A 23,453-nucleotide genomic window follows, 5' to 3' on the forward strand; every position below is an offset into this window, starting at 1 on the left:
CTCGAGCCTGCCGGCATCGCCCCTAACAGGTTGGCAAAGCTAGGAATGGTGCATGCAGTGTTTAGTCCTTCAGGATAATTTAACCTCTTCCTCTTTTGCTGGCTTTTATTTATTTTTATTCCTTTTAAAAAGGAACAGGCCCTGAAAGTAAAATCAGTGAACATTTGATACGCTCCTATCTGATACCCCGAGCCTGGCTGTCAGGAGGGTGCCACAGCTGCCATTTTAGAACAATAAAAGAACTGGTAATAGTACCCCCCACCAAAAAGAAAGAAAGAAAGAAACCCACACATGCAGTGTGACTCTCATTTTCACTTCTTTGTAACAGTCTAGACATACTGTATGGAGTGTTAGCCAATGTGATAATTGGTACGTAGATCTTTGCCCATGGATTGGGCTTACCTTTGAATTCTAATTTGGGGGTTGCATACCATTATTGGGCTGCCTGCCTGCAGCCTTTCTAGATTCAACAGAAGTCTTGCTGTTCTCTCAGAAAACAGAGGTCTTAGAGGGCCAGCCCGTTATAATAGGCAATTATTAAATATGAAGCATTAGCTTGGAATTTATAGCCCATAACTAGATGGGAATGTGAGTCCCAGTTTTGAATTGGCTCTGTGTTTGGTTTTAGAATTCAGTTTTGAAGACCATTTGGTGTTTCTATTTATTTAAACTCGGTTTCTTTTCAAAATTTCTTTTCAAATTGTGTGGCTGACAGGTTGAAACCTGCAAATGCCTGATCCAATGATCACTAGTCCATTTGTTACCAGTTGAAAGATAAGGGCGACTGCCCATTTGAAAAAGGAGTTTTGCCTTGTGCGGAATGTTATGCACCAGTCCCAGACATCAGAGAACTCTTCTAATCAGCCCGGTATTTTTGCCAGCTTTTCAGTGCATCCAGATGTTTAATTAGCAGAGTAAAGAGATAATGTGCTAATAGGAGACTGACAACCACGTACGGGAGAGAGAGGTGGTGGCGGTATCTAAAATCTATAGAAAATCTGTTAATATGATTTGCTGAATGAGGGGAGAAAGGAGAGCAGAAGGGAACTTCTTACTGGAATGCACCCACACCTAAAAGCTAGTCATCGGTGAGAAAGAAATATGTGTACAGAACAGTAGAAATTGGGGCAAAAATACACTGAACAAACAGGGAAGGCAAGAAAGCAGCAAACTGCATTTTAAATCAAAGTAGTGTGTATGGCACAGGGAATTTGAAAGGACCTCATGTGCGGAAAAATATTTCCTGGGTGCCCTAGGGCTACTGTTCCAAACGTCTTCTCTCTGGGTGTCGCTGGCTTTCATTGCCCCCAGCTGTAGCACGCCACCTCCAGCTCCCTGGGAAAGAGAGCAAGCCAAAGAGCAGCGGGAAGCCAGGGGCTGGTAACTTGCAGCAGCCCTAAGGAGCCAGTCATCCATCTGAACCTCTCTATTCCGCAGCCAGCCAAGAAGATTAGCTTCTTTATATTTTCCCTTGCTAAACATCTAAATTAGAGCCACTTGTCTGCTCTAAGGACCTTGGAAGGACTTTGTTTGTTTGTTTGTTTCTTTGTTTTGCTCATTGGGTGTGAATCGGGTGTCCTTATGCTCAGTTAACCACTCCCATCCCTTCTCTTTGCACGTAGTCTCCTGTAACCCTGCACTTTTAACTGGTGTAAGAGTCAGCTGTTTGTACACCTATTTTCCTACTCAGCTCCGAGCTCCCAAAAGCAGGAAAAGAGTCTTTTTATCTCTTTACTTCCTCAGTCACCTAACACAGTGTTTTGCGCCTATTAGATTCTCGACGTAACCCCTCTTCCTGCAACCCCTGTGCCCCTCTACCACCTTGTCAATTCCTCTACCAAAGAATGAAGCCTGTATGTGATTGTTTTTATTGTTACAACCATGGATTCAGGAGTGTGGAGTAACCAGTGAAGGCCTAGGAAATGAAAGAGAACAACTCATCACATTCATATACCTAAGGTTTATTAGTATTTTCATCAAATAACTGCTGTTAGGACCAAGTAAGCTCTAGTTGCTTCTACAATTCAAAAAAAAAAAGTTCTGAAACATTAGTGTGCTTCAGAATCATCCAGACAGGTACATAGTCTGCATAATCCTGGGCTTGAAAAAAATCTGTTTTAATAGGTGGGGCTCAAGAATATGCATATTTAATAAGCTCCCCAGATAATCGACTGCACATTTGAAAATCACTGCCCTGCTCCAGACACTTTTTCACTGTGAAAATACCAACTTCTGTTTTGAGAATCACCAGTAGGGATGCCTGGGTGGCTCAGTCGGTTAAGGGTCTGCATTAGGTCAGGTCATAATCTCAGGGTCCTGGGATTGAATCCCACATTGGGCTCCCTGCTCAGTGGAGAGCCTGCTTCTCCCTCTGCCCACTGCTCCCCCTGCTTGTGTTCTCTCTCTCTCTCTCTCTCTCTCTCTCTTTCTGTCAAATAAGTAAATAAAATCTTAGGGAAAAAAAAGAAGAATCACCCCTTGACAAGAATATTAGGAGATGTTTTAAAAAATACAAATTCAAGCTGGCAAGCATTTGTTAATTATCTACTCATAAATGTACCTGGTGTGAAAAATTCAAAAAGAATTAGAAGAATCATTGCTATCCTGGAGGAATGTTCTTGCTGAGGAAGAAGGAAATTTCTATAGAGAGTGACACCTCATGGAATACTGTATCCAAATATAAACAATGTGGGATAGCCCACAAAAGCTCAAGAATTCAGGGAAGAAAGATTTGTGAGCAAAATAGTTTGTGCCATCTAAACTCAGAGTAAGTTTTCATGAGAAACATGAATTTAATAGATTCCAAATTCAAAACATGCACAGTTACCTTTGTATTCTAGATTGTTCTCCATTTATGCATATTTTAAACAATGTTGTTTCTCTTGAAGCTAAATTTTAAAAAAAAATTTTTTTCAGATGGTTTGACAGACTGTGTGGACCCCGATTGTTGTCAACAAAGCAACTGTTACATAAGTCCTCTCTGTCAGGGCTCACCAGATCCTCTTGACCTCATTCAGCAAAGCCAACCCCTCTTCTCTCAGCATACCTCAAGACTCTTCTATGATCGAATTAAATTCCTCATTGGCAAAGACAGTACTCACGTCATTCCTCCAGAGATCTCATTTGACAGCAGGTATATATGTATTTATTTTATCCTTAATAAACAGTGGTTATGTTTCTTCCTTAACTGTGAAAGGAAGATACCTTCTAAAGATCAGGCTACTTTCCATTCCACACAGTACATATCGATTTCTTTTTTAGGCTTCTCTGGAATGCCCAAGACCTTAACTATCAGTTACGAGAGAGAAGTCATTTCTTGAGATTCTTTATCATACAGGATAAATACGTGTGTGTGTGTGTGTGTGTGTGTGTGTACAGTTGACCCTTGAAAAACAGGTTTGAATTGCATAGATCGACTTGTATGCGGATTTGTTACAGTACAGTACTATAAATATATTTTCCTAATGATTTTCTTGATAACATTTTTTCTCTAGCTTACTTTATTGTAAGAATATAGTATGCAATGCATATAACATACAAAATATGCATTACTCAGCTGTTTCTGTTATCAGTAAGGCTTTCTGGTCAACACTAAGCTATTAGTAGTAGTTAAGTTTTTAAGGAATCAAAAGTTATATGTGTATTTTTAACTGCGTGGGGAGATTGGCTCCTCTAACCCCTGTGTTGTTCAAGGGTCAGCTGTGTGTACACACACACACACACACACACACACTCAAGATGTGTATTATTTGTAGTAAAGTATGGGTGGGACTTTAAATGACAAAAACAGAATGGAAGTGTAATTTGCCAATTTATTACGTAGCTTCTGGATCTATCCCTTGAAAAATCTTTAATTTCAAAAGCTAAATTTTGATGTAAAATGTTTCTATATGGAAGAATTGGGTGAATTTGACATGCTAATATGAAATGCAATATTTGTGAAAATCTGTCTTCAGGAGTGCCTGGGTGGCTTAGTCAGTTATGCGTCTGACTCTTGATTTCAGCTCAGGTCATGATCTTGGGGTAATGGGATCTGTGTGGGGCTCCCTGCTCTGCGTGGAGTCTGTGTGGCATTCTCTCTCCCTCTACTCCTCTTCCTGCTCATGCTCACTCTCACTCTCTCTAAAATAAATAAACAAAATTTTTTTTTAAAAAAGGCTCTCTCTTAGAAAACCTGAGATGCATGAATTGTCCCTAAAGAACTAACAACAAAGCTCAGCCTAGTGTGTAAAGAAATCTTTAAAATTAACTCCCTTATTTGAAGTGTAATCACATAAACTTCTCATTATTATCCTCTGCTTCATCTTCAACAATGATATAGTTTACTAATTAACACTAGACATAAATAAGTCACTGAAGTCAACATTTCTAGTCTCTTAAAAATGTCCTCCTTTGTTCATTCCACAAGCAGATGTTTCACTACTTTCTAGACTTACAAATGGGAATTCAAAAAATCATGCAAAGTATCTGTCCAGGAGCCCCTGTCTATCCACCACTTTGTTGCATGCTGGTGGGTATGATCAGTCCCCAAGAGAAAACTCAGTCAAGAATTTATATTAATATAAAAAAATCATATTAATATGAGTGACAGTCTAAAAAAATGACAACCCCATCTGGACCTATACAAAGTAGAAAAGGAAAAAAACCAGATGTGCATGGAAATGTAAAATATTAAGCATCCTTTCCACAAACTGTATACAAGAACTGATACTGAAACTTAAAACTTCCTTATTGTTTTTTTTTTAATTATTGGGCAGTTGTGACCTTTTACATATCTGACAGAACCCAAAATCCAAATGCCAGCACTTCACCAGAAAGGCCTGTTCCGCCAGGGGATCCGGTGGAAGTTTGAGTTCTCCCAAGAGACTCAGTCATCCCCATTCTGAAATGTTTCTCCCAGCGCAGTAACAACTCTGGGATAACTTTCGGAGGGGCTGTAGTCAAAGTCATTATTTAGGTAGTGGAGACTTAGGGATTATACAACAGAGGGCCAAAAGGAACAAAAGGCAGCCATTACCCCCATTCTCCTATTTAAGGTAGTCATCTCTCTGCAGCTTTGTCCCTGCTCAGAGAAAATGAGTCCAAACAACAACAAAAAAACAAGTGGAAGAAATAACAACCCCCATGACATGGAGGTCTGTTAAATGACTCTGGGAACTCAAGTGAAGGGATAGGCCTGAGAGCAGCAGGAGACAAGTCGTGATCCAGAGCAGGACGGCATCAGAGCCATGAACTTTGCAAAGCCAAGAGAGACTTGCACCCCTACAGTTCAGCTTCAGGTCAAAGGAACCGATTACCTGTGTTAGCTAAGGCCCTTCTCCTTCTCCTGGTTTGATTGAGCTGTCCTCATTCCTTTGTAAAATGCTCCAAGGTATCATTTGGCTCTGCAGGTCACATTTGAATTCAGAACGACAGGTCCCCTTTATCTAGTGGTCTCATCTATCAGAGACCTAAGGAATGGGTCAGAAAAGGTGGAGGCCTTTTCCAAAGGATAGAGTTGAGGACAAGCAATCTCATTCTTTTTCCCCTAAAAGATCAACACCTGCAGTGTCACTCTGGGTAAAATCAATCTGACCCCGATCACATATAAATAATAATAGTTACGAGCTCTTACATCTAAATAGTACCTTTTCATTTGCAAAGCCCTCAGACATGCCTAATTTCATTTTATCTTCACAGTATGCCTGTGAAGTGGGTGTTTGTATTCATGCACTTTATATAAGAGGAAAAAGGTTCAGAGAGATCCAGTAACTTGCCCAATGTCACACAGCTACCAAGTTTGTAGCGTTGCAACTCATGTCACCTTTCTGTTACACCACAGCTGCCCCATTTCAACTTGTCCTTAAATAAATCTGGTGACTTAGATCTAATTTCTGCTGGAGAATTTACATCTGGGTCAACACGCACACACACACACACACACACACACACACACACATACAAAACAAGTGGTGTTTAAAAATCCAGCTCCATTTAATGCATTTCAGTGGCCTTATTTCCAAACTTTAAACCAGTGCTAATGAACTTCCTGTTGGTAGAACACAAATGAATGATGGGTAAAATGGGCCCTTTGCTCTATGTAAATTGTTCTTGAGCATTTATTGTGTGTCAGGTCTCCTACTGAGTATTTACATGGGCTATCTCACTTAATCCTTACCAAAACTCTACGTGGTAGACACTAGTATTATGCCTACTTTCCAGGTGAGGAAACCAGGACCAAGGTGCCAAGTAAGTGACTTGCCCACGGTCATAACCCTCGAGTGCCAGAGCCAGGATTTGAACTCAGGCAGACTGGTACTGGGAGCCTGAGCTCTGAACCACTATGCCCAGCCCCTTTGGCTATTTAGAAGGCTGAGCTAGCTAACCCTGAAAAGACTTACAGCCTTTAGACGTCCCTGGCTGTGGAGTTGCACTCTTCAGACAGATCTAGAACATTGCTGTCCCAAAATCAGGTGACCCACTCTGCTTTTTTGCTTTTGTTGCATAACTGAGATCTAGCTGGATAAGCAGATAAAGAGAACATTGTCAAGGGGCTCATTTGCCTGCTGGCAAAGTGTGACCCCACAGATGACTCGCTGTTGAGTGTTGCCACCATCAGAAGCTTTTAGAGCTAAAGACAGTGGCACGCAGGTGACTAATTATTGCAAGGATGCACAAAGGTTAAATATCTGTTCATCCTTGTGCATCCAAGTGAGACTAGCTTTTTGTTGTCTCAAGTTTGCTACTCTGGCATGTGAGAGCCCATAAAATGGGTACCTCCCGTGCCCCATGAGAGTGCAATGTCTCTGTGAGCATGTAACCTGCGCTCAGTCACATCTCTAGCAAGCCCAACCCAGCTACTGGTTTTTTTCCCAAGTACATTTTACCCGGTAGCCTGAGTTTCTTTCACTTTTTTCGATCTGCTCCAAACATGACTACAAAGTAAACCACATATTATACGTGCTCTGTATGACTTATTACTTTTTAATAATGTAAATAGGTGAACAGAAGCATTATTGATCTTCAGTGTCTAAGCATTTAATCACTATTAATAATGTAAAAGGTTTTTATAAATATGTAAAAACAAGAGTACATTAAACTAAACGACAGCAGTAATTTGCAAAGCCAGACATTTCACTCGCCATCACTAATGGAGAAGTGCATTTAAAAAACAAAATCCTACCAGGGTTAGTGCAACCGCTGACAGCAAGGTCTGGCCAAACTCATTTGTCTGTTTTGTAGCCGTGAGAGGCTGACCCCACATCAGTCCATGTCAGGCATCTACATCAGAGGTTGCTTCCTATCAGCCCACAGATGTATTTTGTTCAGCCCAACATTTCGAAATTAGAAGATCTCATATAAAAATTGAAATGTGTTCCTTCTTTAGGAAATTTACAAAGCTGGGCATTTCTGCACTCATGGGCGTAGCATAGGCGCTGTGGAGCAGAGGGCCACTGCCTGTCTGGATGGGCTGCGACATGTCACTCTAGCTCCCCCTTCGCTGTTCCCTTTATTCCTGGCTCACTTCCCTCTCTTCCATTGGCATGCCTGGCCCTGCTGGTATTTGGGGTTGTCACCTCGGGACCACATAGCTTCTATAGACTTCCTTGGAAAGACCTCAAGTGTTTGGTTTTTTCTTTCCAATCTCTTTCCCTGAGGGTCCTTAAATAACTTACTCTTATCATTTTACTTAATCTGGGGGCTTTTACTACCTTGGTTTAAAAAGAGAGAAAAAGTGACTGGACATGAAATGGAAATCACAGTAATGCAATATGTCCACCCTTAGTAGAGTACCTGCATTTACCTTGTGAAGAGTTGGCATCCACTCTGCCTCATACTTTAGGCTCCCTTGAGGCAGTGGATTTTAACCTCAGGTAGCTCAGCTCATCAACCATGACATCAGCTAATCCAGGGCCCGCTGTAGTAGAAGCAAAATGTCCACTTTCTATGAGAAGGGTGTGTCTGTTGAGAGGCAGTTGACTATTATGTTTATCACTTAGAAGTTTTAAGAACAATTCAGATATCTAAGAATTTGCAGCAGTGCTGCTGGGTGGAGTTATGGCAGCTTCTTTTGCCCATTCCGGTTGGAATGCCTACTCTTAACTGAGAAGTTCTAAAGTGGCGACCAAACTTAATACAGCATTAAGCACATAACAGCACTGTTAACAGGCCACAAAGTAAAGAAGTTTAACACAATGGTAGGCTTCTTCCACTTTCTATGAAATTGCTTTATTTATTTATTTCTCTGGGATATACCCAGAATTAGCTCTGGATTGTCCTAATTGCTGAATCTTAAGTTCTGTGAAGACATGGACCAAGTCTGATTTGTTCCTTGTTTTGATTATCCGTTGCTGTGTAGAAAACTACTTTAAAACGTAATGGATTAAAATAAATTTTATTATTATATTTCATGATTCTGTGGGTCAGAGATTCACACAGAGCGTGGCCAGGATGCCTTGTCTTTTCTCCATGATGGTTGGGCTCTCAGCTAGGATATCTCAAATAGCTGGGGGCTGGAACAGCTGTACAGCAACCAAGAATCTCTCTTTCTACATACAGCCTTTCTACTTGGGCTTCATATTGGCATGGAAGTCAGCCTTGTATATGGTGGCTCAGGGCTCCAAAAGGGAGCATTCCAAGAGACAAAAAATAGAAGATGCCAGTCTCTTAAGGCCCATGTCTAGAAATTTTAACAGTGTCACTTACGTTACATACTGTTAGTTATAGCAGTCACAGAGCTTGTCCAGATTCAAAGTGGGGAAGACATAGATTTCCCCCCTCTTGATGAGAGAAGTATCAAAGAATTTGTGGCCACCTTTAATCTACCATACCACCATACCCTCAGATTCTAACACAGCGCCTAGCAAAAAGCAAGTCAACAATGAATGAGTGATTTAGTTGTGGTAATATTGAAGTGCTCTTCTCATATTTGCTCATGAAAAACTCATTTTTGTTGCCTAGAACACACAGATGATATTAGGACCTCAAATAAGTTAATTCCCAAACATAGAACCAGCCTAAAGGTAAGATTACTATTCTCCAAATAGCACAGGAACAAATTCATAAAAGATGAAGTGATTATCTAACAGTAGCAAAGTAATTACCTTTTTTTTTTACCTTATGAACCATTCCACCACTGTAAGAGCCTACTCATAATTGACATCATTTATAACTTTGTATAAGCATCAATAATCTTCTCTGCCTTCAGTGGGCTAGATAATCAAAATTTAGAACCAAGAAAAAATTAGAAAATAAGGAGCAATATCAAGAAGCCAGTGTGAAGGCTGCTATTAACTGGCTTACTTTGGTATGTGTCATTATTCCATCTCATGAGAAAAACAAAGACAAGTGCCCAGGACAAATTGAGGTACTCCAGTGCCTTGAGTGTGGCATTCTTGGCAAACTCTACTTACACAGGCCTTCCCCCCTCCTTTACTACACCCCACTCAATAATAAAACCTTGATTCATGCTCCTGATTATTCATGATACCTGGTAACAGCCATAATTACGTATCATAACTTGTTTAATAAAACGTGCTTTTCTGTACTGAGTTGAGCTGGGAATTTATACCATTTGAAATCCTGTGAATGGCAAAATGAGATACTGAATCAAGAGGGAGGTTAAGCGGGGGAAGGTTCCAGGAAGATGGGTCTTTGAGACAGAAATGGCTGATCTTGAATAGAGAGTAGGACTGAAGACTTAAGAATACTAAACTTGAAATTTGTATTTTGAAATTTGTATTTTATTGAAATACTAGTACTTACAGAGTAACCATGGACTTTAAATTCTTCTAGAAGAGATAAATCCCTCTGCTGTCCCTAGTGTAGTATAATATCCTGATGTGAGCTCATGTTTTGACAAGTTAAAAGGATAGATATTCACTCATTTGAGTACCTACTGTGTGCCAGGAACTGTGTGAACGAAAGGAAACAAAAGAAACAAACATTTATTCACAGAACTCCCCTTATAATCAAATGGTAGAGGCAGTCAAACATTAAGTAAATGCAAAAATAATTAAATTAATTACATATTGCAATAAGTTCTGCAGGTTATGAAATATCAGGTTTTTTTAAAAGATTTTATTTATTTATTTGACAGAGAGAGAGATCACAAGTAGGCAGAGAGGCAGGCAGAGAGAGAGAGAGGAGGAAGCAGGCTCCCTGCTGAGCAGAGAGCCCGATACGGGACTCGATCCCAGGACCCTGAGATCATGACCTGAGCCGAAGGCTTAACCCACTGAGCCACCCAGGCGCCCCGAAATATCAGGTTTTTGAGGGAGCCTGGAGTTCATCAACTCTGGGGTCTCAAATTCAACTACTTTGAACCTAAGTGGATGTAAGACAAGAGGTATTCTAGGAAATGAAACAAAGTCATTAAACAATGACAGAAGTGAGACTGACCTGGAAGTTTTCAGCAGTAGCTCAGAGAAGGTACTAATTAACTTAGGTGAGCATGAAGAGCTGCTAAAATTGACACAAACAGGAGACTACTGATGACTTGCAAGGAAAACACAAAGCTTATTTGGACCGTACGCAACTTAACTATTTGCAAAAATTTCCATCCTTTGAAAGGTGGAGCTATAAGTAATTTTTTTCTACAATTTAAAATGTTTGTGTTAAAGAGATGAATTCAATGGGTAAAAAAAAAATCAATCATCAAAAAATGAAAAAATTTGAAAAAATTTTTGAAAAAATCTTCAATCATCAAAAAAAAATTTTTGAAAAAAAATTTGAAAAAAATGAAAAAATCATCAAACAATGAAAAAATTACCATTAACAACACTTTGACATCATTTATAATGATGGATCCTACAGTTTCAAGATAATCCTCATTGAGAAAGATTAGTCATTTCACTCTTGAGATCGATGACCATTACAATGTTTACTTGGTTCATTTATCCATGTGATGATAGGCACTGTCCTAGGCTCTGAGCTAAAGCAGTTGAAGGGCCTTCCCCATACAGTCCTGTGAGGAAGAGTGATAATGAAAAAAGGTACATATCAGATAGGTATAAGTACTTTCAAGTGATACAAAGAAAAGTTAGGGACAGAGAGTGACCATTTTAGACCAAGTGGTCCAGGAAAGTCTCTCTGGAGAAATGACACTCAAGCAGAGACCTTATGGCATTCATCTATATCTCAGATGACCTTGGGCCCTTATACAACAGAATGTCACACAAGCCAAGGCCTGGCAGAGACTTTTAGAGACCCACTAATCAAGATTCTGTGACATTATGTGAAAAGGTAAAACAAACTTTTCTTAAGGAATTACTATACACTGGTTACTGTACTAGGTTTTCCTGATAAGGCAGTGGGGTGCCTGTCCTCTAGGAGTACATTGAGAAAATTTGAATACTTTGGACAAACTGAATAGCCTCTAGAAAGAGAAATGAGCAACAGCCCTAGACTGTTTAGTCATGAAAAAAAAAAAAAAGCAGATCTTCATTAGTGTTGAATCCAAACTGGATTAAATACATAGAAACCACTTGCTGATTTGGAAGTAGGAAGAAGAAGAGGCAAGAAAAGCTTACATTTTAGAATATTTATTAAGGAAATCCAATGTTATTATGGTATTCAAGCATTCATGGAAGCAACACACAGTTGAGTCTACACACAGGTAACCCCCAGAAGGTCTGTAACATTACCATTTGTGATTTTGCTGAGGTACAAATTTGAATCCATATGTTTTTTGTTTAACTTTCTCATGCATCTGTTGGTTAAGAACCTCCAAATCTATTTGCTAATGGCAGGTTTTTGTGTAGTTGTAGTCTAGGAACATGAAAAACATTATACCAGATACGCAACTAGGGGTTGATAAACACACAGTGCAACAATTAGTGAATAACTTGAATACATTAAGGACTGGGGGAATCTCTTTCTACAGTATCAGCATCCGTAAATCTGACTCTTGTTCACCTTTCTTTCTGAAGAGAGCCACTGCCCATGATCTGCCCAGGTGTGGTTGGGCTCCACCACAGTTCCCTGTGATTCTATTTGTCTTACCATATTACTTGTCCTGAGCAACCTCCTTTGCTTATCACTTCTGCAGTTGCTGTCCTAAGTGGGAAGGAAGATTGTTGGTACTTGCTAATAAAGCACTTTGATCTCATTGATATGAAAGGTGTTACGCATGTGAAGATGGGGTCTCCCGATTTTTCAGACAACTCTTTTGTCTGATGCTAAAGTTTAAAAAACACATTATAAAAATTACAAAGTGCTAAAGGTTCCCAGATTATAGTGCTGACTAGCTCCTGAAATCAGCAGTCAACACCTACAGGTACCAAAGAGAAAGAACGTGTGACTTTCACTTCCTTGCAAATGTTCCTGGGCAACGAAGAATAAAAAGAAATCAGAGCACAGATCTTCAAAAGGCTGTTCAGTTGATTATCCGTGGTATTTTGAAACTCAAATGCTCTGAGATGCTTAATAGCTGTGATCAGTGATACCAGGAGCTGTCTGTCTACAGCTTATCTCAGTATGGATAGGTATTTTCTAATATTTTATCCATCTTACTGCTCCATTAAGAAATTCAAAAGGCTCAAATCCTTATGACTTACTTCTTAGCCATACTATTTGCTTGCCGTGTCTCTAGCTGGTTCTATCATCTCAATTTGTCCCGAGAGAGGGTAGAGTAAATGCAAGTTTGGGGAGGAGGAATGAATGACAGGGGATGGCTCATCTCCACTACGCACCCTGCACATAGAAAGTACTCAGCAGTTCGTCAATGTCCACAGGAACTGATGTCCTATGGATAGCAAAAGCACCGTCCTTGTAGGTAAGCTCCAACTTTCTTTTCCTTTGTAGCCGCATTTTAAGAAAGATCCGCAGTATAGCTCAGAATCCAGGTCAAAGGGCCTCCATCACTCTACCACTTTCTAGCTGTGTTATCTTGAGCAATTTTTGTATTTTTTTTAACCTCTCTGGATCTGTTTCCTTATTTTTTAAAACGGGGCTAATGGACTTTAAATGAAATAAGATGATACGGATATTAAATGAAATAAGAAAAATACTCAGCATAGTACCTGACCCACAATAAGTGCTTCATAAATATTTTATTGACACAAATTTGTCTATATATTTGTGTACATTATATATATTTAATAAAAAACTGGGGTACATAGAGAATGTAACTAGAAAGATATAATTCAAAAGTCATTTTACTGGGTTATTTTACTGTCATGGCAACTTTGTGCGGTGGCTGAGGATAGGACAGGGAAAAGTCACAACGGGCGAGTAGTGAGCCAAAACTCCAACTGGTATGGGTGGAGCTGGCTCCACATTTTCCTCTGTGGAAGGAAAAATAATCGGAAGAATATTCCCCGGCCAGGCTATAGCCAACTAGGCAGACTTCCCCTATATTTAATGACTAGTCATTATTTGAAGGGCAGCGTTGCAGAGAAGTGACAGGAAAGGTTAATGAGGTTAATAAAACCCCATAGGGCTGATTACAAAGAAACCATTTGAGTAATGTGTAAAACAGGAAAAAAAAAAAAACAAAACCAAACCAAATAAAAACGAACTTAGGACTGTTCAAGAGTTGCAAGGGCTTGCAGGACAAATATTTCAGGATTCAAATTCCGGACAAAAATAATCATGCATCTAAATGAAGCAATCTGGCACTTACGCGGTCCTGAAAATGTGACTGTGTCGTCAGTTTTCTTATTGCTTCAAAACACTTGATCTTTTTCCCATTACTTTGGGGATCTCAGGCATCCAAAGCAAGCCTGCTTTTGACAAGCAATTACCAGGGCAGATGGGAAAATAGCCACCGTCCTCAGGGTGAGTGCCCCCATTTTGTTTTACTTGAAACATCACTAGCCATGAGGAAAATAATTCTGCTTAAAAAGCTATCTGCATTTTCAATAGTACCACCTTTCCCAGAGTCCTAGAATGTTGATGGGTAATGCTTCCAGCTGCTTTTAATGTTACCCATTTAGTAGGTATTATTTATTTGGGCTAGTGACCAACTGAGTGGGATTCAATCAGCCTGCTCTATTTAAATAAAAACTAATGAGATTTTATTGCGTTTGCATATGAACATTCACTGCATTCGCATTTTCAGAACATGAAAACAGGTTTATGCTATAACATTAAATGTTTGCGTGGTGCTGTACCAGGTTAGATAACATATATCAAAAACCCAGCATGTGTTGTGTGGAAAACCCCCCAAATATCTGAATATTAGAACCCTCAAATGTATTTAAATTATGAAATACCACATTGTAATCATATGGTGATATATAAAGGAATAATGGGGTTAGTGTTCATAAATTAAGCATTTGAGGAGAACTATTCATTCATTCTTCCCAGTCACAGGGTTACTGTTTAATTCCCCAAAGTAGTCAATTATCAAAAACTCTCATGATGAGAAATTCACAATGCACAATCCAGAATGCTGGCTTCTAATAAAGGAACTATAAGGCATCTACCGTGCGGGAACCTCAAAGTCGTCTCTGAAATCTTTGAAGCGGTGCTGTGAGGGTACATTGCAAGTATCTTACATCTTCATATAAAAATATTTGAGTTGAAGTTCTGCATAGCTTTCTTAAGCAGGTGCCATATACACCAGGCACTGGGAAGGACACAGGAAAATCACAGTCTTTGCTCTGGAGTAGATGATCTAATAGAAAAGGCAGACACATATATAACTCTCATCCAAGACAGGCGAGGACAAGTGTGATAACATGCATCCGAGCACTGTCTAAAGAGAATAATAAGGGTGAGGAAAAATTGACTTTTACTTGAGACAGATAAATCAGGTTAAAACATTGTTTCATTTTATAATCTCTAGATTTGAAAGAGACCCTACAGTTCATCTTGTTGTCCAACCTCCACTTTGTCATGACAGTTTCAGCATGACCCCCAAACTACAATTTGGCAGACTCTTCTCCAGAGGTTTATATGAAGGAGTTACAAGTTCATGCCTCATGGATTTATTTCATAACTGTGCGATGGTGAACCAGTTAATGATTTGCCTGCCTTTGTGTAGTTTATGTCCTGTACCTTCCTCTGGAGGATTTCCTAGCTCTTCATTGGCTGACCGTGTTCTAGTCTTGCTTTCACTAAAACGGTGGTTCTCAAAGTTTGTCGGTCTTTAGACTGGCAGCATCAGCATCACTTGGGAACTTGCTAGGAATGCACATTTCTGGGGCTCCATTCCAGAACTGTGAGTCAGAAACCCGGGGCAGGGCAGCCCAGCCAACTGCTTTTACCGAGCCTTCCAGGTAATTCTGGTGTGTGATCAAGTTTGAGAACCACTGATCTGTACACAAGAAGGATTACCAGGAAGGACTGAGGACGAGGATCACAGTACCCAGATGTGAGGACTTCTCTAAAGAGAAGATCCTTTATTCATTGCATGACGGCAGTGGATAAGTTGTTTCAGCCCAAGTGACACCATCTACAGCTGTGGAATTTCACAGTCTAATAAGCCTGCAGAGATGACAGGAGAACCATTGAACCACACCTTATGTGCAGCACGTTTCTGTTCCGTGGAGACTTGAACCAAATAAGGACTCCTGGAGGAATTTACAGAGCAGAATTCCAGCGCTAGTGAGCACAGCGTTCTCGTGGCTTCTCTTAGCCCAGTCCTTTGCAATGCTATCTCTTCACCAGAACTGTCAGCTCTGGAAAGGTTTTCATCTCTTCTTATGGAGAAAGCAACCTAACCTGCCCAACTGCTGTTAGATCCCCTGCTGGCCAGGACCTTGATTTTGAATGTTACCTTTTAAAGGATGCTTATGCTCCTATTAGCAACTAAAGCAAATTGTTATAACTTCCCTACCCTGGGCCTCCTTTTCCTTGCAAAAGATTTTAATCAGAAACACAGTGCAGTAAATTACATCTTCTTTCAGCAATTTAGTTTTCAGTGTTGTTTTTCAGACCAACTCTTGTGCTTGAGGTTAATGTTTTTGCCTGAGGTGTTGCATGAATATTGGATATTTGACACTGAAGACAAAAGACAACAAATAAGAAAAGAGTAGAATGGAACCAAGAGTTTATTGAAGGCTAGGGATAATTTGACTATGCCACGAAAATAGGAAATACAGAATGAATTAGACCTTTCGCATCAGAACAGTCTAACAAGCAGCTTGTTCGTTAAATAAGGTTCGGGTAAAGTATATTCTGACTTGCATTTCCCAGGGTGCCCTGCTCTTCAGACCAAGCTCCAAATACCTACAGGATTCAGCATTTAGTTAAAGGGAGAAGCAATTCCTTTGGGGTTGCTGCTTTAGCATAGCGACAGCAAGTAGACAGCTTGGCAGCAGCCTGTGTTCTCCAGAGAACAGGAAAAGAGACACTTGTTAGGGGTGATCTATCCCCATACGTGTTTCTAAAGTCACATTGGTCAGGTCCATCTGAGTTCAAGTTCTCTTGCTCTAACCCAGAACAGCAGGGAGAGGTTCTTGTTTTTTAGGTTCAAGGAAGGAAAGCATCCCAACCATGTCTGTGAATCAAAGAAGAGTGAGCACCAAGCAAAGATAGAAATCAGGCAGTACCTGCCTTTGAGGGTACAGTAACAGACACACACAACCAACACCAAAGACAGTCACACAGGGTGCACACCTGCCATACACATGTGCAGGGCCAGCTTCATGACGGTCCAGACAGTAGCCTTCTTTTAACTCATTTGAAAGGCTCAGGAGATGGGGTGCCTGGGTGGCTCAGTGGGTTAAGCCTCTGCCTTCAGCTCGGGTCATGATCTCAGGGTCCTGAGATGGAGCCCCACATCCGGCTCTCTGCTCAGCAGGGAGCCTGCTTCTCCTCCTCTCTCTCTCTCTGCCTGCCTCTCTGCCTGCTTGTGATCTCTGTCTGTCCAATAAATAAATAAAATCTTTTTTTAAAAAAAAAGAAAGGCTCAAGAGAGTCCCATATATTTAATGGGAAAAAAGTTTCAGAAAAAGACGGGTCCTTGAAGGATTGGGACTCAGAATGAGGGTAGTTTGATATGGCAAAAATTTAAGAATTCAAGATGTTCCCCAAGACGGCCCAAGGACAGGCCAGGTATGAATACTTCCTTTAGATGGTGATTTGAGGACACTGGAAACCCTCTGGGTGAGGAAACAGGGAAGACCCACAAGAGGAATGATGAAAAGCCCAGAAGGTGGGATGTGGCACTACCAAAGACAGACCCCCGCCATACCGAGATCTCTCCTTCGACAAGGACCTAAACTAGAAAAAAGATGAATTATATAGGCTGCCTTGGATATAAGAAGCACAACCCAAACAGACAATGTAAAGTGGGGAGGAGAGACTACATTTCAGTGAGTGTGTGACTCCGGAAAAATAAAGTACCTACCAGGCTACCGTCCAGAATTATGAATAATTGAATTTAGAAGCCAGTAGTGCACAGAATGGCAGTTGATCTAAGCAAAGTGGCACACAGTACACCATACTTGCAGGAGGATATATGAAGGCTCCCTCAGGGCCATCTGGAGCAGCGGTAGCCTCAGGAAGCAAATGGCCTCAAGAGCTTTCTTTCTGAAATGGAGAGTTTGCCTAGGAAGATGTTTTCCCTAGATTTCTGCATGCAGTGCCAATCAAGATTACTGCAAATTAGAAAACTTTAATACTGTCCTGAAATTTAGACAACTTCCACTGACACAGGATGACTGATGTTGGTCAAATATTACAGTAAGTACCAGTAATCCAGGAATGAAAGGAGCTGAGAGTTATTCTTGTGAAAAATAGATGACATGGAGTGTGTAAATAATGGGAGCAAATGCAGCAAGATACAGGGAATCTTAGAACATTTAAGGCCTCATACATTACAAAGAGAGCTCAATGCTGATAAATGTAGAATAATAAGTTTTATGGGGTTTTATCATATGCCATAAGTTGGCGTGCATCATAAAACATGAGAAATTTAAAAATAGGGTAGTTGAAAGACAAGTCTGCGCATTATTTATGAATGATGAAGAGTGAAATGAATGAGAAGAAGAACAGGTAGACAATGTCTTGAATAATGATGACTTTGATGAGTCGTTATCACACAAATCTGTGTGCTTCATAAAATATGAGGAATATTAAAGAGCAGAAGAGTCAAAAGACAAGTCTACTCAGAATGAGATACAGAATGAAGGAAGAGAGGAATATAAGAGAAATGCACGGAATAATGATGACTTTTATGAGACTTTCACTCACCAGCCTGGATCCTTCATAAATATAAACTGTATAGAAAATAAAAGAGCAGCAAAGAGAAGAGACAGGTCTGCGTCTGTCATAAAATATGAGCAAATAATGCCAACTAGGCTCGACAAAATAAAAACAAAAATAATTGAGCCTAGTATAGCTGTGGGAAGACACAATGTCTAGAGTAATATGAACAAATAAAATGAGTAAGTGTGGAATTGTCTTGCCCAAAGGGATTAAGGGACCGCCTAGGTAGGCTTTATTGTTGCAAAGGCCACCTCGTTAACTGGTAGAGCCTTGGTAGGTTTGGAGTTACTCCCCTGCCCCCCAAAAAGCAGTCAGCACTTGAGGCTCAGGAAGCCATGTTTAACTGATTTCCCAGTACCTCTTCTCAGCCCTTTGAGCTTCTATCCCTAAATAGTTTGCAGGAGATTTTCTCAACTCGCTTCTACTCATCTATACCCTGCTTGTCAAATTTTGTTTTATAAAGACCTTCAAAAGGTTACTGTATAAAACCAGAGACATCCTTTCATTTTCATTTCTTGTTACATTGGACTTAGAACCTGGGACCAGATCTGTCAGGATTAGTTCAAAATCCAGAACTCATTGACTTTCAAATAAATGTCTTCTCTATTAGAACAAATGGGATTTCAAAATCTCAAACTTTCAAAATCTCCCCCAAAAGAGTCTGGGAGAATCAGAGGAGGCAAAGCAAGTGCCAGTATTCCATTTGCATACCATTCAGAACCATGATTTACAGAACTCATGAAGTGTACAGCTCATTGGAAAGAAGAAAGCCACTGATCTATGTCAAAACTAGAGGTGTCTGAGCTCAATCCATCAATAGCAACAGTTATTCTAGCTTACTTTTAGATAGTACTTAATGGCTTGTAGTTAGTTTGGGGGGAAGGCCGTGGGTAATGTAGGATAAATCCTATTAGCATAACATATCCAACTCCTCTGATTTTGTGTGACAGAACTTAGTGTGGAGTTTATTGGCTATAACATACAAAACAAACGTTGGCTGGCAACTGTCTTTCTATTTTTCAGAGATTACTTTCCTCTCTCTCTCAAATGAGCTATGTGGCCATGAGCCTTTAGATAATGTTGCCTCAACTTGCTAATTCTGTTTGAAGAAGGTATCTTGCCAGGGTGGAATTATTATGGTTAGTTTGAAAAGTCATGTTTGCCCAAATAACATGGCCATCTTTAATCCAAGATTAAGATTCCCTGGATCTACTGAATCCCACTTGGTAAAAAAATGACACTAACTCCCTAGGAAAAAAAATCACTAACCTTGCTCAACCTTCCTAAACACTACCAGCTCCAGGTATAAAATGCACATTCTCGAGCTCATGGCTGCCAAAACTAGGATTGGACTCCCCCCTCCACAAGTGGTGAAAAAACTCCCTCCAAACCGCTGCTACCCCTTGGAATTGCAGAACAGTAAAAAAATCTTTGCTTGGAATTTGTTCCTGAGCCCTCTTCTTAACTTCCAAGCTCCTGAAATTTGTTAAAACTTGGTCAGACTAGAGTTGAAAGTATACACATTTTAGAAGAGTTGAAAGTATACACATTTTAGTGGGCTATATCTGGGAGACAGCCCAGTTTGGGGGCTAGTTTAATAGAATCCCATTTTTTGGCAAGGTTGAAATTTCTTTGTTTAAAGGGAAAATTGCCTGATATTTTATTTCAATTAGGCAGGAGAAACAGAATACTAGAGCCAAGGACCATGTCTCTTTTGCAGACTAACTCTTAAAATTTATCCAAATAAGTCTGCTTATTTAAAAAAAAAATTGTTTTTCCAAAAAGGCAATTTGGCAATATGTATCAAGAGCCTTAAAAATGTTCACACCTGTCTATGTAAATGCATGGAAAATGCACACAACAAAATGATGTTGCTGATTACCTCAGAGGAGAAGACCCAACAACTGGGAGAGGGAGGTGGTGAGCAGACACTTAGTCACATATGCTATATACTTATGTATTAACTAATGTAATGAGTTATAATTTTAATAAAAGAAAATTATTCTTCCACAACTAGGACTATCTCCCAAGGAATAATAAGATATTTAGTGCTGGAAAAGTTAAGAAACTATGAAATGTCCTAAAATAAGGAATGGATTAAAGTTAAGGAATATTGTTTTAAGGCTATATTGTATAATCACAAAATGATATATTATGGAATTTCTGATTACATTGGACAATGTTAATTATATACTTTTTAAAATATCGGGATGCAGATCTATACTGAGTATAATCCCAATTTTGATGAATAAAAAAGATATACATGTCATCCTCAAAATGTTATTAGTAGTTACTACTGGATTGGTGAAATTATTGTTTTCTCTGTTATACTTGACTATGTTTTCCAAAGTGTCTCCATCTTAGCTTCGGGAATCTAGTTTCAACATGCCTTTATATTTGCCTTTGATCTTGTGTTGCAGGCGTGCTTGTGTGATCCGAGGCCAAGTGGTGGCCATAGATGGAACCCCTCTAGTAGGGGTGAATGTTAGTTTCTTGCACCACAGTGATTATGGGTTTACCATCAGCCGGCAAGATGGAAGGTACGTCAGTATTGCTTCTAATCATTGTGGGGGCCAAATACTGACTTCTAGCTATAAGTCAAATGGCTTAGATGATACAGTGTTTGTAAGCCCATCTTCCTTCTACCTGTATTTCAGAAAGTCACTGGTGATATTTATTTTCTCTATTTCCCAACTAAATCAAAATAAATTTTTCTTCTATTATAACTGTACACTATTACCCAAGTCTTCTTGAAACCCTAGCCATTTGGAAAGTTTCCTAGACTTCATCCAATTCCATTTATCAATCTGACTTCAAAATTCAGTGTGATGATGCAGGTCAGAAAGAGGGAGCCATGGAGCACTTGGGCCGTCCTTCAACGGCAGCCTCAAAATATTTTAGAAATGAAGACATCCAAAAGGTTACTTCCAGAAGTACAGAATTCAGCCTCATTAGGATATTTATTTTTAATGTGTCCTTCCTAGATGGCCTATTTTAACTAGTGGCTGCAACTGATTGACAAGCACAGTCAGCCTAACCAATTCCCTTTGGTGTCTGTATAACTGTAGTGATTTAACCTCAACACCAACCACCAGGCTACTCTCTAAGGGGTTCTCAGGTTCTCTGAAACCTGGGAAGTAAGACCACTAAGTAAAACCTTTTCATCCCAGAGAAGGATTTGCTCACAAAAACATTTCTGTTTATCATTTAGGTTGACAGTTTGTCTATCATTTAGGTAGACATTTGTTCAGAATATTTGAGTCAATAGGCCCATGTGTCCAGCTTAAAGGTACCTTTTTATGACTCTCAGGAACATTGTAATGATGGCCTTGGGGTGCCCTAGTCTCCAGATGGCTACTCTTAAAAATGAACTACTCATGACAAGCTGCTTTAGGAATCACATAAAGAGATGTTGGCTTGGAAGTTTATCACAGTGTGAAAGACCGTCTTATTTCAAGAACCTACAATCAAACCTTATCAATCCTAACCACTTCAGAATTGTTAATTGTTCAACCTAGGCTATGCTGAATTTATTTTTTTCAACTGCCTGTCAAGAAAAGGATTATAAAAATTAATTAAAGAACCTAATAAGGAAAAGTTTAACATACTTAAGAAAAACTGTTTCTAAGACTTCAGTAAATGATATGAATGATCTGTATGTAAATTATATTGCTAATTATTAACTAGCCATCTATATATTAGAATAAGCTCAGCAAAACTACTCTGGGTACAGATAGTCTGAACACACACACACACACACACACACACACACATATCCATTGCATATATATGTATATATGCAATAAAAAGTACACTTCCTTTTAAATAGTCCATAATTGGAACTCTCTACTAATTCAAAGGGACCTTTCTCCCAATTAGATTGAATGATAAAATTTTGGTAGTTCCCTCACCAGTGACTGGTACACAGAAGTGGCCTCTGCCTTGCCAGCATGTTCAACCATGTACCAGAAATTTTAAAATGGACTATTTCTTTAACTAGAATATGCCCTCAGAGACATTTGACCTCTCTTGGAGAACTCACGGGCCTTTAGGGTTTTTTTTTTTTTTAGTATGTGTAGAAAGGTTTCAGTGAATTATTTGATATTTACAAAAGAGCTTAAAAGAAACAAGGTCTAAAAAAATCTAAAAATTTCTGTTTCCAGTTTACTGACAACATTAAAAAGGAACAATTTTTGTCATCATTTTTGTGTTTTTTGTTTAAAGTAAAATGCCAAGACCCTCGTCTGCTGAGTTCTCTGTGAGAACTAGGTTTATGTAGATGACAGATACAGCCAGAGTCCCCTCTGGCAATTACTCTCCCCTCAGGCTCCACAAAGGGTGTAAGCATTCAAAATCTGTGCCCCAAATGCCAAGCAGACTGTCCCACTGTCATCTCCTGGGCATAAAGTGACAGGGTGATGGGAGTTTCCATTTATATATCTCTGCTTTTTGCTCTCTCAGACCAAGTATGTACATTTCAAAAGCAGAGTATAGTAAAGAAACTATACCCGAGAGCAAAAGGATTCTAGAAAGGCTGAGATTAGCATTTAAATACCTAAGAGACAGAGAGTGATAGGTAAGATGCTGTAAGAAGCCCTCTGTCTCCAAATCTCAGTCCAACCTATCTGCCCCCTTGCCTGTAGTTCCCACCAGTAGTATCACTGCTTTGGGTTAAGCTGTTGACTCTAAAAGTCCCAGTTAAATGCAAATATGTTGTGTGGGCTGTAGAACTAATTACCCCCATTATCATCCATTTGCTCAAGTTAATTGACAACTTTCCCTAGAGAAGCAAGAAAAGTCTAGGTCATGGGACCAAAGTGATGTATAAAAAGTAGAAGGAAGGATTTCAGTGGAAGAAGGAGCCCTCTAAAAGGAAAAATGCATTAAGACATGCAGATTGGGAGAGGCCAAAGTAGCAGAATAGAAGAAAAAGGCAATTCTAAAGGAAAAATGAATATGTATGAGTGTCTACTGTATGCCAGGCACTTTCATAAGTGTTGATCTGTGTGATCATCCCAACAGCTTATGGGATAGGAAACATTATTATCATCTTCCCCATTTGGCAGATGAGAAAACATATCCAAATTAACCAGCTAATAAGAGTCAAGCCCAGAATTTGAACCCAAGTAACCTGGCTCTTATCTTCTATGATTAGCCACCTTCAACTCAGATTATGTAACAGGTGCTCAGGAAAGTTTTGAAAGAGAACTTTTTTATATTATAGTTCAGCTAGTGATAAGCACAATAGGTGAAATGCTGACCTTCTTAGAAGATTCTTGAGAAGCACTAAAAGGTCTCCGGAACTTTGGAAGAGT

General features: G+C 39.6%; 1 protein-coding gene across 1 annotated transcript in view; it reads left to right on the forward strand.

Annotated features, from left to right (window-relative positions):
- TENM1 (teneurin transmembrane protein 1) overlaps positions 1 to 23,453 on the forward strand; it is a 792,472-nt gene that overhangs the window by 620,101 nt on the left and 148,918 nt on the right. The window contains exons 17-18 of the mRNA XM_044235713.1: positions 2,917 to 3,133; positions 20,559 to 20,678. Of these exons, the coding sequence (XP_044091648.1) occupies positions 2,917 to 3,133; positions 20,559 to 20,678 (337 nt within the window). The remainder of the gene's footprint in view (positions 1 to 2,916; positions 3,134 to 20,558; positions 20,679 to 23,453) is intronic.

This window comes from Neovison vison, chromosome X, assembly GCF_020171115.1.
Source record: "Neovison vison isolate M4711 chromosome X, ASM_NN_V1, whole genome shotgun sequence".
NCBI lineage: Eukaryota > Metazoa > Chordata > Mammalia > Carnivora > Mustelidae > Neogale > Neogale vison.